This window comes from Meles meles, chromosome 1 (assembly GCF_922984935.1).
Source record: "Meles meles chromosome 1, mMelMel3.1 paternal haplotype, whole genome shotgun sequence".
Classification (NCBI taxonomy): domain Eukaryota; kingdom Metazoa; phylum Chordata; class Mammalia; order Carnivora; family Mustelidae; genus Meles; species Meles meles.
In genome coordinates, this window is record NC_060066.1 from 161326204 (window position 1) to 161345365 (window position 19162).

The following is a 19162-nucleotide window of genomic DNA, read 5'->3' on the forward strand; positions in this document are numbered from 1 at the left end:
TTCCAGGGTGGTGGTGTAGTAGCTCCAACTTCAGCAGTCCTCAGTGGTTCTCAGAACCTCAGCTGAAGCTTCACATAGAGAGGTGGGGCAGGGTCTGGGCAGAGGGGGTAATATGGGAGTATGATGGTTCACTGGCACAAAGGTCCTGCATCCAGTGCTTCTAGGGATCCTGAGCTGCCAAGGTGGGCTGCGGTGCTCAGTAACTGAGGAAGTGGTGGGCAGGAGGAAGAGGAGCCAAGAGAGGTGACCTGATAATACTAGAGGTAATGGCCTGAAATTCTCCTGTACCCACCCTGTTCTGACCCCCAAAATCACTATTACTAAGGCAATAGCTTGGGCAATGAAGTCTCCCCATTTCTGTCCACATTTCTTGCCCACACCCTATGTCATTTTTCATGACACTTCTTTCTCTTAAAGGGTGTGTCTAACCCCTAGAGCAGTGGTTTTTACACGTTACTGTAGAAGTATCACTTGGCTAATGGCTCAGCAATCTGCATTTTAAACTCCTACCCAAGCATTTCTATGCACATGGTCCACAGACTCCACTCTGAGAAGCACTGCTTTCTAGACACTTTATTGGACCAAGACCAGCTAGAAAAACACATTATGAATGCCCCTGTGGAGGTCCTATCTTTTTATTTTTATTTTTATTTTATTTTTTCAGTGTTCCAAGTGGAGGTCTTATCTTTAAGAGAACCACCTTTTCCACTTCTACTTTGTCTTCATCTCAGACTGCCCCATCCTATTCCCTATTCTCCAGGTTCCTGGGGTCCTGTGGTTTCATTTTCATTGCCATAACCCAAATGCGCTTCCACATCTTGTATTCAGGCCAATATAGAATTAGTTGATAGCATCCTGTGGTTTCCTCTTTTCTCATGTATTTGCATTTTCATAACAAACATTACATTAAAAGTGAACTTCTCCTGGCATTGTTTTATTTTTAGCTAATGTACAGAGGGGGATTTGGTGGGTGGCTGAGGGGAGGTGGACAAAGGACCCTCTTAGGTCTCTTAGGAAGACCAGCAAAGCCATAGTGCAGGTGCTGGAATCCCACCAGATGGCTGATGTCCTAGCTTTACTGTTACCAGCTTTAGAACATTTGGAAAAACTGATTAATCTCCCTCATCTTCTTCAACTGTACAACTGGAATAAAACTTTCATAGGGCTTTAGGGATGGATAAAGGACAATTCGTATGTAAAATGCTTATCATGGTACCAAATACATAGTGAGCATCCAATAAATGTTAGTTATTATCTATATTATATTATTTGTATATTTTATAGATAATATAATACAACTTATGTGTTATATGTAATTTATATATTATATTTATATACTATAATTCATATATACTATATATAAATTATATACAGTATAATATATAAGTTATATTAAACTATTTTATTTTCTATTATTTGCATACACTCTTTATTACCAGAATAAAAAAATATGCATCTCCAATCTAGAGAAACTTCTCCTGGTTGTTTGCTAAAGCCTATTATATTCTGAGGTTTATTTTTTTTTCTTTTTTAGTATAAGACTTTGTTTTTCATTAAAGTTCAAATATTCAGGGGGCACCTGAGTGGCTCAGTGGGTTAAGCCTCTGCCTTCGGCTCTGGTCAATATCTCAGGATCCTGGGATCGAGCCCCACATCTGGCTCTCTGCTTAGCAGGGAGCCTGCTTCCCCCTCTCTGTGCCTGCTTCTCTACCTACTTGTTAACTCTCTCTCTGTCAAATAAATAAATAAAATATTTTAAAAAAAAGTTCAAATATTCAGGGTGCCTGGGTGGCTCAGCCGGTTAAGTGTCTGCCTTCGGCTTAGGTCATGATCCTGGGGTTCTGGGATGGAGCCCCACATTGAGCCCCCCATTGAGCCCATATATCTGGCTCCTTGCTCAGTGGGGAACCTGCTTTTCCCTCTTCCTCTGCCTGCTGCTCGCCCTGCTTGTGTTCTCTCTCTTTGTCAAATAAATAAAATCTTAAAAAAATAATAAAGCCCAAATACTCTAAGGAAGGAAAAGAGAATAAGTGTAATAAATCATTTAATTCTTACTATAAATGAGTTTGTTTGGGGGTTTTTTGGAAACTAGGTTTTTAAAAACCAAGGGAAATGATACAGAAGAAAGCTGGGGGTTTGCAGGATAAGCCACATATACTGCATGATTTACTCTGCAATACCATTTCGGCATAATTTTGAAAATACATTGCTTGGAGATAAATCTCTTCAGTGGTACATACATAAGGATTTTAGAGGGTAAAATAGCAAATTCCCACATGGGGAGATATTTATTGCCTGAGCTATCTTTCTTCATAAATAAATCAGCCTTTAACTAGTGGGAAAATTGCCTGGTCAAAAAGCCCCATTTTCAAACAAGTTGGTTAATTAAAGTGTTATAGAAATTGCATTTTTTAACTTTTTTGATTGTGAAGGAATTCAAATTTCAGTTGTGAGGTTTGATCCTTAGTGCTTTTGTTTATAAGATATTTATAGTGCTATGTAATTTATTTTTTTGTGATTGTTTTTATTTTTTTATTTTTTTTAAGATTTTATTTATTTATTTGACAGAGAGAGATCATAAGTAGGCAGAGAGGCAGACAGAGAGAGTGAGAGGGAAGCAGGCTCCCTGCTGAGCAGAGAGCCGGATGTGGGACTTGATCCCAGGACCCTGAGATCATGACCTGAGCCGAAGGCAGCAGCTTAAACCACTGAGCCACCCAGGCGCCCCTGTGATTGTTTTTACTGACTGTCTTCTCTAAAAGTCAGAGATCTTTGTCTCCTTTGTTCACAGAGATTCTGGAAGTACATAGCAAGTGACTGGGGCATGGTAGAGGCTGCTTGAATATTTCATGAATGGCTAAGTGAATGACTGTCTTTTCCTAGATATCTTTTTAAAAAGCAATTAATATTAAAGATTTATTAAAAAGCAATTTGGCAACTTGCATCAAGCATCTTAAAATGTGCTTAAGTCTTGATTCAATAAGGTCTAATCACATAAGGAGAGTTTACCTAAAGGGCTATTCCAAGAAATTTATTGATAATGGAAAAAATGGCATGACCTAGTATTGCCGAAATGGGTAATGATTTAGTGTGTTAGAGTACACCATACACTGTGTGGCCATAAAATAGATTTTTTAACTCAACAAGAGAGACGAAGTAAGAATATAAAACAATATATACATCACAACAGCAATCATTAAAAAAATGACAGAGGACACATACCTATGATTTTACTTATATGTGGAATATAAAAAACAAAACAAATGAACAAACAACCTCTCTCTTAAATGCAAAGAACTGGTGGTTGCCAGAGGGGAGGGGGGATGGGTGAATGGGTGAAATAGACAAAGGAATTAAGAGGTACAAACTTCTAGTTATAAAATAGTTAAGACATGGAGATGAAAATTATACCATAGGGAATATAGTAAATAATATTGTAAGGATGTTGTATGACAGATGGTCACTACATTTATCTTGGTGAGCACTGGTTCATGTATAGAATTGTTGAATCAATGCCATACACCTGAAATTAATATATCATTGTATGTTAATTATACTTCAATAATAAAAAAATATGTGCATGAAAAACTAGTGTTAAATTCATTAAGATGTAAACAGCAGTTATTTCTAGGTTGTATATTATAATAAATTTGCATTGCTTTTACAAACAAAAAAATTTTTTAAAAGATTTAATATTAGCGCTTTCCCTACACATAGTCACCATTTTTCATTTAACGTGTCTTGGAAGAAATTTGTATGGTTCCTTTTAGCTACATGTTAAATTGGATAGATGCAGTTTTTCAAGAATATCTAATTTTAACTAGAATTTTTGCCTCAAGTGATTTCTTTTCCCCCTTAGGAAACAAAGGCTTTACATTTAGACTCATTGTAGGGTGGCTATGGATTCTATTTTCTTCCACCTGAGGTTTAGGACCTTTGCCTTTAAAGGAGAACATTTGTGGTCCTATATTAAACTTGTAGAAAACTTCAATAAATTGCTCCTTCACTTTGATGTAATTGGTTAAAGAAAGAACTTGATGAAATTGCTGAAAGCTGATGATGACTAAGAATACTTATGCTCTTGTTTAGGTGCTTTTAGTCACTAGCAATGTGCTATTTAGCAAGTCATGCCTCAGTTTTCTCATTTGTAAAATGGTGCCAAGTAGACTACCAAATATGGCTGGTGTAAAGATCAGACAATCTTATATATAGTAGTACTTTGCAGATGGTAAGTAAATATTAGTCATCATTTTGAATCATCTTGCTAGACAATTCTAAATTTCATTTAAAAATAACTGAGTTATCAACTAAGTTGATAACTGAGTTATCAACTAAATTCTCACTATTACAAAATGGCATATAAAGTCTGAAGAACTTTTAGCAATATAAACTTAAGAAAGAATATTGTAATTTAAAAACTAACTTTTAAAAAGGAAATGATAGGGGCACCTGTGTTGCTCAGTCGGTTAAGCCTCTGTCTTAAGTCCCTCGATTGGATTGGACTCTGTCTCAGCTCAGGTCATGATCCCTGGATCCTGGAATCAAGTCCCACTTCAGGCTCCCTGTGAGTGGGGAGCCTGCTTCTCCCTCTCTCTCTGCCACTCCCCCTACTTGTGTGCTCTCTCTCTCGCTCTCTCAAATAAATAAATAAAATCTTAAAAAGTAAAATTAAAAAGGAACTGCTAGCATTGCAAATTATTCCCTTCATAATTCATTTCTAAGATTTAGGCATTAGGGGGCGCCAAAAGAACTGTTTAGTTTGTCTGCCATTTCACTCTGCTTATGTAGCAGCCATCAATGTTTATAATGTATGCTAAAGTATTTAAAAAAAAAAACAAAACCTCAATTCCAAGATGCTATATTACAATATTATAATAAATATGGTATTAGCAATCCATGTGATTATAATTAAGTGCTTCAGTTCTGAAAAGAAAAATTTCAATCTAGTATATAAGCTACCTACAATAGGGAGACATCATGAAGTTAATGAAAGACATTGTGGAGTATTATGACATTTACAATAGATTCTCCTTGCTACTATTGAAGTCTATTTAGCCAAGATTTTACAGAATGATGTGTAAATGGATAGAAAATTAAACTAATAATATTAAGAGCGGGAAATATCTAAAGATAAAAAATAGGCCAGCTAAATTTTGCTGAGAAGAGAATTAAGTAATCCCATGATTAAGTGTCTTAACTTTATGATTACTTTGCATATGGTAGATAATCAATATTTATTGATATGATTTGATTTGTGTCTCTCAGGAGAATATATTGTGTCAGAGTGGCCTAAAGAGTTTAATGTAACTCTTAATAATGTGTTTCAAAACAAAGTCTTAGATCATTAAATGCCTCATGGTCAGTCTGGATGCTTGTAAGAAATGCTTACTCTTGAGCAACTTGCACACCCACTCCCTTAGAACCATAGACACAGACCCTCGGGGAGCAGGGATGATGAACATGTATATCAGCTGGTTTTTAATTGGTTTTTATACCCAAGAATGTTTGAGAACCATTACATAAATTGTAGTCAGCCTTAACAAAATCAAAGCAAAATGACAATTTAAATGTAACCACCTGCCCGACAATAGTTTTGTCAATATTGATACAAGTAAAGAACAAAGAACATATATATATGTATATATATAAATATACAAATTATAAATTATATAAATATATAAAAATATATATTATATATAAATATGTGTGTGTGTGTGTGTATTTAGGAAAGACAGATGTCAAAAGAAAAGCCTAAGAGATTAAATATATAAATACACTCACCTGTTTCAGGTGTTTTGTGAGAAAAGGGGGAACTCCAGGGCTGCCAGTACTTTTTACCTGTTTCTTGGCATCTCACTTGAAATATATAATTAGTGTCTGACTCCAAGTAGAATTCTGACTGTTGTTCATATGTAAAATTGGCATCAAATTCTTTAACCTAAAATGAATGAATAACAATGATGAAACAATACAGTGTTCTTTGAAAACGAACAGTTCTTGCATTTAGGCAGAAATGTATGGAGCACCTATTATGTTCTAGGCACTCCTCTAGACCCTGGGAAAACAAAGAATAGGGCCCTTTATGTAAAGCATGACCATAAATAACCAAATACGTCTTATTTAACATTAAAAGTGAAATACACATTGCTTTGTATTTGACAGTGCATTCAAGCTTTTAAATCTCAAGTTAAGTTCAAAATGTAATATATTCTTAATTTTGGAGTAGCTGATTTTGATGGGATGGAGGAAGTGGGGAACCTAAACGCAGTTGTTTGAATTCAGACTTTCTTCCCTCCTTCCCCTTCAATCTCTCTCTCTCTCACTCTCTCTGCAGTTGGATATTTACATCAATAATTCTTCGTGAATATTGAAATAATTTCACTTGCTAGTGATGACTTTTGGAGAAAATTACTCACAAACTAAGCTGCTAAACTGGTCCTTATTGTAGACTTTTGCTGATTCTATAAAGCCTATATATATGTGTGTGTGTGTGTTTGTGTGAGAGAGAAAATAAAACACTAAAGAAGGCTGAGCTATGAAAACCCAATGGAAGATAAGCATGCACATAGCTGAGGTCTAAACTTACAAATCATTTTCTGGAGCACTATGACCTGCTATAAAACATAATGAAAGATAACCCCCTAACAAGCTGGTTCAAATAAGAGAGAGAAACCAAGGCATTTACATACCTTCCGTGTGTTGTGATAAGCGGATTGACTGAAAAAATGTGAAGCACGATTGAAAGTAACCATAAAACATGTCTAAAAATGCACTTTGACAATAACCAGGAAGAAACAGTTACAAATACTCATGAAAAAGAAAGTAGAAACTGTAAAGATTTTTTAAAAAAGAGCAAACTATCAACCCTACTGAGGGATTCTTCTGTGGAAATGCAATCTTAACATAAATCTTTAAAACCTGCAATGTAGTGAAAATGTAAAATTCATGAAACTATCTGTTTTGGGAATGTCATGCTCCATCTAAAGTACCATTCCGAGTTTCCATAAGCTATGTCTCCACCTTTGGCCCTTGGAATTTTGTGCCATGTAAGTATGACAGGCAGGCATCGAGGGTCTCCTGGGATCCAGGGAAGATTTTACTTGTAGTTGGAAGTTTGACTTTCAAATGCACTCTGCTTCTATTTTTTTCTCTTGGAAGGGAGTTATTCTCTAGTATGTCTCTTGCCATTACATTTATAGATAAGTCCCCTTGAAGAAGAGAAATACATTAAAGCACAGCCAGAAATCTAAAATGCGAGAATTTTACAGAACTGTTAACAGACGTTTTTCCACCACGAGGCAACCTAGGTGACTACTCAGGGTCTTGTAAGCACAAGTTGTTACCTCAAGTTATTTTCAGAGGCTAAAACAAACATTGAGAGATGTAATTGAGTGCCTATGTAGAGGGTATGATCTCAAGTGCAAGAAATATGACTATTTTAGGGCAGTTTATTTAAAATCTTAATTCTGAATGGAGGTGAGGCATAGAAACTGATTCTCCATCAGTCTGAGGCACCCTCTTCTCTTAGGGTTACATTAAGTTTCTGGGAGCATCACTGGGTGGAGGGAAGGAGAATCTCCAGCCTAGTCAGACAGGTCTTCAATTTCCACTTCCTCCAGCCCTCTAGCAAGGAGCTAGCTCCTCTAGAAGGAGCCCTTCTCAGGGACCTACCACTGTCTAAACTCTTTTGGTTCCTCTTCCTAACTCCCTCTAACCCTTCTAACACCCTTCTAACTTGTCCCTCAGTCTGCCCAGTTAATCTTTACCTAGTGTTTGGTGGAGGAGGGAGTGGGATGTTGATTGAGAAAATTTGTCCTGACTAATCACCGTTCTTCCAAGTCTTTGTGTTATACCAACATTTACACTTTTGAAATGTGAAGGTCAAATGTTTGATCCTTTGCTATCTGTGTACTGTTCTGTTAGCCTTTTCTGGAAAAGAAAGAATGCTTGGTTTTATGCACTCCAAGAACTGAGAAATGTTTTTACATTTTTAAATGGTTGTATGAAAATAAGAGAACATTTTGTGATGAATGGAAATTATATGAAATTCAAATTTCCATTTCCAAACTTGAAATTTTACCATGCCCATTCATTTGTATATTGCCTGTGGCTGCTTTCACACAACAAATGCAAAGTCAAGACGTTAGATCAGAGAACTTATGCCCTGCAAAGTCTAAAATGTTTACTCTCTGGTCCTTGAATAAGAAGTTTTTCCACTTTCTGTGCTGATACTGCTCTTGCAAGCATGGTGAATGTTTATAAAACCCACTGCATTTTTTGTAAGAAGTATAGCAAACTAGCCCAAAAAGTGATACAGTACAGGAAGGGCAAGGATTCTCTCTAGGTGCAGGGAAGGTGACATTATAACAGGAAATAGAGTGGCTATGGTGGGCAGATGAAGCTGATCTTTTGGGAAAAGTCTAAAAAGTACAAAGAAGACTGTGCTGAGACTTGAATGTGTTGAGCACAACCGCAAATCTAAAAGAATGTTGACTGTTCAGAGATGCAAGCATTTTGAACTGGGAGGAATAGCCAAGTTCCAGTTCTAAGCTTCACATTTTGTTTTATTATGAAGATAATTAAATCTTGAGGCTATGTTAAAAAAAAAAAAAAGGTTACCAATACCCTAATCAAGTTTATTTAGAAAAAGGAGTTACCCTTAATCCACTTACTGGAATATGCAGTGAAGACTTCTCTGCCTTCCCATCACTACTGTTGGGCTCTTATTAAAGGCAAGCAATAATATTTATAACTAACGTTTCACATGCCATCTGCATGAACTACGCATTATAAAAATCATTGAAGATACAAAAAACGATTATGGAATAGCCTGCCTTCCAGGGGATTATAGTTAAAGGATGGGGAAATAGAAGTGTAAGCAGGTAAATATACAGCATGGTAATGCTCTTGAGATGGGATATACAGAAGTGAACAAGGATTGCTGGTGAAGACTGTGAGCTTAATTTTTAACACAAGTTTGAGGTGCCTGGGAGATAATCCATGAGGATAAGCAACAAGTAGATAAATATTTTCCCCATGGTGTCAACCCTGCAGGATCACCTGAAGGACTGGCTGGTTCCCTTCAATACTTCAAAGTCTGTATAGGTTAGTTAAAGGAGGATGAAGAGCAACCTCAATTCAGTAATCTTGATTTTTCAGGAGGGCTTCCTTTGCTCCACCAAACTTGTTGCATGGCTCTCCTCAAGGTTAAGGCGAAGAGTAACAACAGCCAGTGTTTACTGAACTTGAACTCTATTCCAGACTCAGGGCTAACTATATTATTTGATCGTCCCACAACCATATGAGGTAGGTGACTGTCTTATTCCTACATTAGGTATTGGGATAATGAGGCACAAAGAAGATAAGGAACTTGCCCAAGTTTGCATAACTAGAAAGTGGCAGAACCAGGCTTTAAATTCTAGTACTATGCTCTAAGCCACATGGCTTTCTTGCATGGCTGGCTGCCTGTCTCTTTGAAGTGAAGAACCTCCCTCAAGTAATATGACAGAGGCACAGATGAAGTTGAAGATCAAATCTGTAGTCCTTTATATCTCCTCCTCTTCTTGCCTCTGATTTCCTGTCTTCTGACAAGGGGACAAAGACAACACTTTGTGCATGACCCAGATGAAATTGATAAAGTAGCAAATATTAAAAATCAAACTTTCATTCTGGCTCTTACTGACTAGACTTGGGTCATCTGGATAGAAATGGTACTTCACATTTTTCTGTATGAATGGTTATATTTAGAGGAAGCATGGTAGAAGGGATAGGATATAGGTTTTGGATTGAAGCCTGTTCTTTCATTTCCCAAGTATTTTGGGGTGCCCAAAGTGACATAAGGTCTCTGAGAGGCATTTAGTTACTAAAAGTGTAAGTTTGAAAAAAAACTGGCTTGATGTCTTTCCAGCTCTACATCCTCATTTCTGTAGCGGAGCTGATACTTAACCTGTCCCAAAGGATCATTATGAAGAGTAGATGAGATAACAAATACTCTCAGCTCCTTCATTTGCCAGCTTCTGTATTACCAAATCTCAAAATGGCATAGTACCACCAGCAGGGGGAGCAAAGAACAAGAGTTTCAACCAGAAAACGGTTTCTGAAAACTGTTGAGAGATATTGAAAGAGTAATTACTTTCTGTTTTCTAAACATTTTGATAGCCTATAATCTCCTCCTAATTATGCCAAATAATTCTGTATTATCAATAACATCCTATGATCATGACACTAAACAAAAGGCCCCAGGTGTCCTATTAGAATTAAATCCTACTGACTTAATATCTAAGACTCAGAAGATTTCATTTGAGTTGTTCTCAAATTTACCTAAATTCCACATTTGCAAGAGGATTGACTGTGGAGTTGTGTTTTGTTTTTATCCTGCTTGTCCCAGGCTTTAAGCGCAGACTTGCTGGGCACACATACGCCATAACTGTTTAGTCAATGAGTCCGGCAGGATCTTCACTTGATAATTGACTAAATGATGCAGAACGTGGGATCATTTCTAAATGTAATATAAACTGTAAAGTTCATATCACATTTCTGATTTAAATGAACAGGGGTAAATAAGGTTGATGTTAGGGATTTATTTTTAGAGAACAATCCTTAAAGTATGTCATGCAATCAGTATAGTTTTACCCTCACCTTCTCCACACTCTTGAAACACATTGCTCTGCAGCAAAACTGATGGTTAGCATGACTCCAAAGATTAGTGTTAAATACATATCATTTTATTTAACTCCCTGAAAACAGATAAAGTCAAATATGGTACATAATTCTTAATTAAACAGAGCCAGAAATTCCAGTCCTTAATTAGTTTGACTAAATGGCAGTTCATTTTACTTAAAAATAATAAAATGGCATTTCTTTTAAAATATACCAAAATTTAAAAAAAAATAAAATAAAATACACCAAAATTAGAACTTTTTCCTCAGTCAGACTGGTGTTCTTCCATGGTTCAAATTAGTTTTTTTTTTTTTTTCCCTTTTTATTAATTTTTTCAGCGTAACAGTATTCATTCTTTTTGCACAACACCCAGTGCTCCATGCAAAACATGCCCTCCCCATCACCCACCACCTGTTCCCCCAACCTCCCACCCCTGACCCTTCAAAACCCTCAGGTTGTTTTTCAGAGTCCATAGTCTCTTATGGTTCTCCTCCCCTCCCCAATGTCCATAGCCCGCTCCCCCTCTCCCAATCCCACCTCCCCCCAGCAACCCCCAGTTTGTTTTGTGAGATTAAGAGTCATTTATGGTTTGTCTCCCTCCCAATCCCATCTTGTTTCATTTATTCTTCTCCTATCCCCCTACCCCCCCATGTTGCTTCTCCATGCGTATCATGCTTAGTGAAATAAGTCAATCGGAGAAAGACAACTATCATATGATCTCCCTGATATGAGGACATGGCAAATTAGTTTTTATTATAACGTTCACAAGTGCTGTCATGTGATATGACTTCATTAATGAACTTGTACCTATGCTTCTCCTAAGTCAGTTGGTAACTTACCATTGGTATTTAAGGATAATTTGTCTAGACATTCACTTTTTACTTAAACTTCATATAAGACTGAGGCCTATATTAGTTTTTTAAAATTTATTTAGAGATATAATTTATTTATTTGACTGAGAGAGAGACAACAAGAGAGGGAACACAAGCAGGGGGAGTGGGAGAGGGAGAAGCAGGTTTCCTGCTGAGTAGGGAGCCCAGTGCGGGGCTCATCCCAGGACCCTGAGATCATGACCTGAGCCGAAGGCAGATGTTTAATGGCTGAGCCACCCAGGCGCCCCTGAGGCCTATATTAGTAACAAATCTTACATTTTGACTTGCATTTTTAATTTAAAAAGAGACTCTCATAAATTGGAAGTCCTTTTTTTGAAGAGATGCCTTTAAATTTCAGCATAGAATGCTTACATCTTATATATCATCATGGATGTAAATTTCACTCTAGGAGGCATGGAATTAAAAAGAACCCAATAGATCTCTCTTAGTTGGATACTTGTCCATTTAACAACTTAAAAAAGGTTAAGAGGACATTTTCAGGAAACATGTGTCCGTTCAGAAACATATGGGAATGATTATTAAAATTAGAGTGGTTTTAGGGCCCCTGGATGGTTCAATCAATTGAGACTTGGCTCTTGATTTTGGCTCAGGTCATGATTTCAGAGACGTGGGATCTAGCCCTGAGTCAGGCTCACACTCAGTGCAGAGTCGGCTTGAGATTCTCTCTCCCTCTGCCCCTCCCACCTTTCTCTCTCTCTCAAATAAATAAATAAATAAAATCTAGTTTTGTTTGTTCAAAACCAACAAACAAAACTAGAGTGGTTTAAGGAGCGCCTGGCTGTCTGTTGGTAGAGCATGCAACTCTTGATCTTGGGGCCATGGTTCGAGCCCCATGTTGGACATAGACATTACATAAAAAACCCAACAAGCTAGAATGGTCTGAGTATCACACAAACAGATGAAAACATGTGAAATAGAACATCATAAGTCCATTGCAGGTTGGCTTTTCTTTCATTCACTTATGTGCTAAAGAACAGTGAAAATTAGCTTACCTTCCAAGTTTGGTTTGTTGTAGTCCTGTATCTCATTTCACAGAAAACCTTTTCAAATGTTGTTTGACTATGCCAGTGAATTATGGTCTTGGGCACTGCAGTATTTATATCCTCAGCCCTGGAAATGATGGATGCAGAAGGTATCACTAGAAAAATAAATGAATAAATAAATACTCAGCAGTTTAAAACTTGCCTTGGGAGAAATCAATATCTTTTCATTAATAAATAGATGTGTTAAAACTCAAAATACTAAAAAACAATTTCATGATCTAATTAACAATATTTATGTGTTTTCTAAGCTATTGTGTAGGCAAAAACTGCTGCTATTAAGTGAAATTCTATTCAACCTATTTTCTATTTCTTTTAAGTGGGAATCTTATAGTCCACATTTCCCCCACCCCCTATTCCCTTATAATCCTAAATGATGAAATTCCAAAGTCTGGCCTTATTAACAAAAGAGAGTGAAAAAGAGATAAAAGGGATATCTCTTTCTTCCTGCATCTGTTTAGGGGAAAAATGATGTTTTGCGTTCTAAACTTAGTTCAGAGAATCTGATTTCATAAGATATTAAATTGAGACCTTTCACAATAATATTTTTATTCTCTTGTGTCATAGGGAAACATATGGAAACATATAAATAATTAAATCTATTGGTAACTTATTTTGTTATCTATTAAAATAAATCTGTACTTGAAAGTATGATTTGAACAAAGCAAATCTCATAAGACTCTAAGACTTTATAAATTATTGCCGTGCTCTGTGATAATAATTTTCAAAAGGAAACTGAAATTCTGTTGGGTTATGTTACTATAGTTTTGTTGTACCCTATAGGAGTAATGGTGTGACTGGAATTTCTATATTTCTAAACTGTATTAATTCTTGTACATTTGTTGTGTCTGAACAGAATTAAATCATTGGCACATCCCATTTCTCCTATGTGTACATTTGTTCTGTCTGAACATAATTAAATCATTGGCACATCCCATTTCTCCTATGTGTATATTTGTTCTGTCTGAACAGAATTAAATCATTGGTACGTCCCATTACTCCTATGTGTACCACAGAACAATGAAAACCCATGACTTTGTTAGACTTATTATTTAACAAGGAACTGAAGAGCTTATATGTGTGTTTTTAAGGACCATTATTATAGCTTAATATTCTCTATGGATTAGTTTCCTCTTCATTTATTCTAGGTGTAAAAAGGATTCTTTGGGAATATGATTGTTTTATTATTAATGTGTTATTATCAAAAACTATATGCCCAGGTATATGATTTATAGAGAAATACAAAAATTAAAGAGTTGCTGTTTAGTAGCATCATCCTATAATACTATAATAAAATCCTTGAGCTAAAGCTAACATAGGAAGGCAGTAATGACAAAAATCAGTCTAATTAAAGAGATTACTGTACTGAACTTTTATCATCCGAATGCCAGTGTTGATTTCCTTTTACTCGTGTAGGCTTCTTGTAATGAGGATCAGTATTTGCAGATTTCTGTAGTCAGAGAAGTTGTTTCCCAGGGTTCTGAGACCAATTGGGACCATTTAAGCACCCTCAGGCTAAATTACCCACCCACTCTTCCCTCTCTTTTATTGCTAGAGTAGCACAAGCATTCCTGAGACCCTTCTGCAGAAAGAAATACTCCGGGGAAGAAGCAAAGTCTGTTTAGTCCTATGAGAAATGCAGATGGAACAGTAAGTCATGTTTAAAATAGAGTCAGCACAGAGCTATGCAACAGAGACCTAAGCTTTTAGGTTTGCGTGACCTCATATGTTTTCAAAGAAACATGCTATATAATAAATACTTGACTATGTTAAATGACTCAAATGTTGAACATTTGCTCCCATTGCTTAGGTTTCAAACATTCCCATCATATCTTAGGTTTTTAAAAAAGTGTCAAATCTATCATAGATACCATGTGTTTAGTCTTCACTTGTATTGAAATGAAGAACCGGATTTATAGTCTTTTGGTATCTTCTGCTCCATAAATATGAGCTTAACCGAAATCATCCCTGATGATAAAAACAGAAATAATTGGTACTAGGATGTCCAAATAGATGTCCAAATGTCCACATATATTTACCTATGTGAGAATTAATGTTCAAAATGGCAACTGGAAGACACTGCACTTTCTGCACTGGCATTTATTTCTCCACAGAAGTTGAGGCACCCCTCTCACAGTCCCTTTGGCACAGTGTTACAGCACTAGTAGCTCAGGCCTGCCTTTCAACCCAGCCATCTAACTTAATTAAAGCCCAGTCCTGTAGCTATTATGTGGAAATTGTTCTCAGGAGAATCCTCTGCCCCCAGTTTCATAGAACAGTTCATTTATCTCACTTGCAATGTCTCATTTTAAAAGTGTGACAAATGAGTATAGCTCATCCATTAATTATCTGGTGGCTTTGTTGGGTGGAGTGTCCTACACAGTCAACCTATGTTTTTCTACCTGAGTTTCTAAGAGTTTGTTTTGAGATTTAGAGAAAAAAAAAAAAAAAGAGGTGGAATAACAACTCCAAACAAGAGGTTCTCTGGTCCACAGTGTGAGAAGTCAGATTTGAAAGTGGTAGCCAGATGAGATTTTCCCTTTGTGGGAGAAAGGGTGGTGATTAACCTTCTTCACAAGACAGCAAGTCTGCAGTGAAATCTGGCTCTCCTTCTTACTAGCTGTGGGATCTTGAGTAAATTATTTATCTCTTTCTTTATCTGTAAAATGGGTACAGTAGTCCCATGTATAACTGTTTCCAGAATTAAGTGTGATTTACATGTTAATTGTCTGGAACACTGTAGGTGTTTAATAAATGGATGTGATGATAGTAAGATCATAAGATCACAATGATAATAATAGCAGTAATACTACTAGTAAATAATTTAGTTCTAAAAGATGATATTGCCAAAGTGATACAGGACATGGTAGCCTCTAAACATCCTTATCCACTGAGGGGACCCTGTTTTAAGAAAAGGGCATTTTATGGCATCCTACCTCAAACTGTGTAAATTTACAAAAGCAGGTGCACCATGGTCAGGAGAACTCTACATGGTGGACTACATCATCATAGTCAGCAGTGTTCATTTTCAAATCCAATATTCAGAGCATAGGGACAGACTTTTCAACCAAACCTGTTAGCTGGAATAGTTGAGTTTAGTTGAAGCAGAAGTTGAGAAGTTGAGATATTAGTCCAGTGGAAGACCCCAGTGGTCCCCAAAGGATACCCATGTTGTACTGCAAAACGTGTCACATCCCCTAGATCACTAATCAGCAGGGAAGTTGTCAGACACATGCCATGCTTTTAAATAAAGACTGAGGATAGAAGATGAGGATATGGGAATTGGAGCTTCCTAGCTCCACAGTCTCAAAATTTATAATGCACGTAGCCTTGATTCCCTTACAGAATCAAGGAATTCCCTTACAGAATCAATCCCTTACAGGCTCTTCTACAAAATAGGGTTGTTTGGGGGGTTAAATGAGGTAATTTATGTAAAAGCAGTTAACACTTAAGAAAAATGCTCCATAAATATGAGCTTAACTGAAATCATCCTTAATGATAAAAACAGAAATAATTGGTACTAGGATGTCCAAATAGAGGGTGATTCACTTGGTGCTCTTTGGCTGAACTTTGGCTTTTGGACTGGGATGTAGCTCTAAAAAACTCAGGGACAATTACCTTTTGGAATTTATCTTAAGGAAAAAAAAAAAAACCCAGGGATACCTAGGTTGCTCAGTTGGTTGAGCACTTGCCTTTGGCTAAGCTCATGATTTCAGCGTCCTGGGATGGACCTGAGTTGGGCTCCCTGCTTAGTGGGGAGTCTGTTTCTCCCCCTCTTTCTCCTCTTCCCGCCCATGCTTGCATGCACTCTATCTTTGACTCTCTTAAAAATAAATAAATAAATAAAATCTTAAAAAAAAAAAAAAAGGAAAAAGGAGCAACTATTATGAAAAAAATTATCCAAAAGGTTGTTCATGGTACTATAGTTTGTAATGGCGAAAATTTGAAAACAGCCTACATTTCCAACAACGAGACTGATTAAAGACATTCGTTAAAAATAATATTGTAGATTCAAAAAGTAGAAGTATTTATAAGTTTTAGAAGGGAAGTTCTAAAGTATCTGAAGCAAAACCTGGCTGGTAAAAACAGAGATGTCCACATAATTCACCATTTTTTATGTTTTTTGTAAAACTTAAAAAAAACCCCATAACTTCCAAAATAATATATACAATAGAATTCTTCAGTATGCTGTACTTCTCACAATGTAAGACTCATCACAGTTTATTATAATCCTTGTTTCTTTCCATCTTCCCTGGTAGATTGCAAGATATTTAGGGCAGTAGATATCTTGCTTATCTTATTATCCCTAGCCCGTAGAACAATGCTTGATCATAAGAAGTTCTCAATAAATATGTGTAAAACCACATGCATCCATGTAGAAATAAGACTGGAAGGATATACAACAAAATGGCAGCCGTACTTATCTTTGAGTTGTCTCAGGCTGGTCAATTATGGGTAGTTCTTGTTTTCTGTATCATGACCTGCAGGACCTTTGGGGGAACTCCTTCCAGAGCTAGACTTCATTTGACTAGGTCAGCACAAATGAGTTGTTTAGTTGTAAAGACATATTAATTTCTCATTCTTACCTATATCATCCAGATTAATTTGCAGTTGTTTTGACTTCTCCATGCCCAATGCATTTGCAGCTTGGACCCAAACCAAATATTTCTTGCCACCTTGCAATGAATCAGTAGAGATGTTAATACAACTTGAAGAAAGATATTGTTGCTCTTCTTCTGTCTCTAAACTTAAAAAAAAAAGGTTATGATGACCAGTTATGTTTGGTTTGAATGAGTTATTCCTCAATTTTTTGATACTACTTTTTTAGCCTGTTTTCAGAATACAAAATTTATTTCATTTTGAAAAATTTTAAAAATAAATTCAAGACTCTTCAGGGCCACACTATGACTTTCATTAGCCTTAAGTCCTTTTGCCTTTATGGATTGATTCTTCCACCCAGAAAAAAAAAATAGTACATATGTGTGTGGGTATGTATATACTTATATAGAAACATATATATGTTCATATAGATTATGTTCTATGACTATTGATATAAAAGCAAATATATCAATATTACATCTTAAAACATTTTCTTTGACCTAATGGTTTTTTTCTTCTGATTTTATTTCATTTATATATTTTTAAAAGGTTTTATTTATTTATTTGACATGGGGAGGGGAGGGAATGAGAGCAAGCACAAGCAGAGGGAGAAGCAGGTTCCCGCTTAGCAAGGAGCCCAATGTGGGACTCTATCCCAGGATCCTGGGATCATGACCCGACCTGAAGGCAGCCAACTAGTGCACTGAGCCACCTAGATACCCCTTTTCTTCTGATTTTAAATGAAGTTAAGCATTTTCATGGACTCCTAAAGATATCATTGGCCCTGGGCATTATGCCTACAGGATAAGTTGACTCTAGACTGAGCTTGGAATAAATGAGTACCCTCTGGGAAGGACCATTGCATAGGAGCTCAGTACACAGGCTTTGAGTCAGACATTTCTACCAGGTATAGAGTGAGGGGTAAGAATGGCTTGAAGGATCTGGATAGGGTGAGAGATCTGGATGGGGTAGAGAAAGACCAACCTTCCAGGGGGGAAAAAACAAAAACAAAAAACAATAACGAAAACCCCCAGCATGTTGTAAAACAAATAACTGAAGTGGCATGCCATTTTCAAGAAAGTTCAGCATGTTAATTCTCTGGAGCATGAATGTGCAAGAAATAACTTGAAGTAGACAAGATCAGAAAGACTTCCTGTGGACTTTGAAAGAGCACTGGCTGGATCTGGTGGCTGATTAGGTAAGGTGAAAAGGAAGTCATTTGCTGCCAAAGAAGATGGAGAAGATAGAGGGGAGAAGCACAGTTTGGAGTGAGAAATAGAGCGACTAAACCATCACTTCAAATTATATTTATCTAAGCTTTTATAATGGAATGAGTGAGGATCTCTAATTAGCCAGTTTAACTTAGTGAATTTTCAAATGTTATTTGTTAATGCTAAAATTTTAAATTTTATTAGTTTCCACTGGCTTTTGTTAGCAAGTTTGAGCCTCTCTGTTATATCTGTTAAAAAATTTCTGGGGCAAACAAACTGAGGGTTGCTGGTGGGGGGGTGTTGGGAGAGGGGGAGTGGGGTTATGGACATTGGGGAGGGTATGTGCTATGGCAAGTGCTGTGAAGTGTGTAAACCTGGCGATTCACAGACCTGTACCCTGGGGATAAAAATACATTATATGTTTATAAAAAAATAAAAAATAAATAAAAATTTAAAAAAAATTTCTGAGGCACCTGCCTGGCTCAGTCAGTAGAACATGCGTATTTTGATCTGGGGATCCTGAGTTGGAGCCCCATATTGGGTGGAGAGATTACTTAATCAATCAGTATTAAAAATTTCTATTCCACAATATTTTTAGGGGGTAGGGGCTGGAGGTAGTGGTGAGGGGAGTATTGGGAAATGTTTCTTCCCTTTTCTTCTGGTTTCTGTGAGGAGAAACTGTCCTCAAAACTCCTCTGTTCTACAATGGAATACTATGCAGCCATCAAAAGAAATGAAATCTTGCCATTTACGACGACGT

General features: G+C 36.6%; 1 protein-coding gene across 1 annotated transcript in view; it reads right to left on the bottom strand.

Moving 5' to 3' along the window:
• Window positions 1–19162, bottom strand: part of IL23R (interleukin 23 receptor) — a 60162-nt gene that overhangs the window by 17737 nt on the left and 23263 nt on the right. The window contains exons 5-7 of the mRNA XM_046019315.1: window positions 17179–17339; window positions 12545–12690; window positions 5782–5938 (exon numbers count right to left, since the gene is read on the bottom strand). Coding sequence (XP_045875271.1) covers window positions 5782–5938; window positions 12545–12690; window positions 17179–17339 — 464 coding nt within the window. The remainder of the gene's footprint in view (window positions 1–5781; window positions 5939–12544; window positions 12691–17178; window positions 17340–19162) is intronic.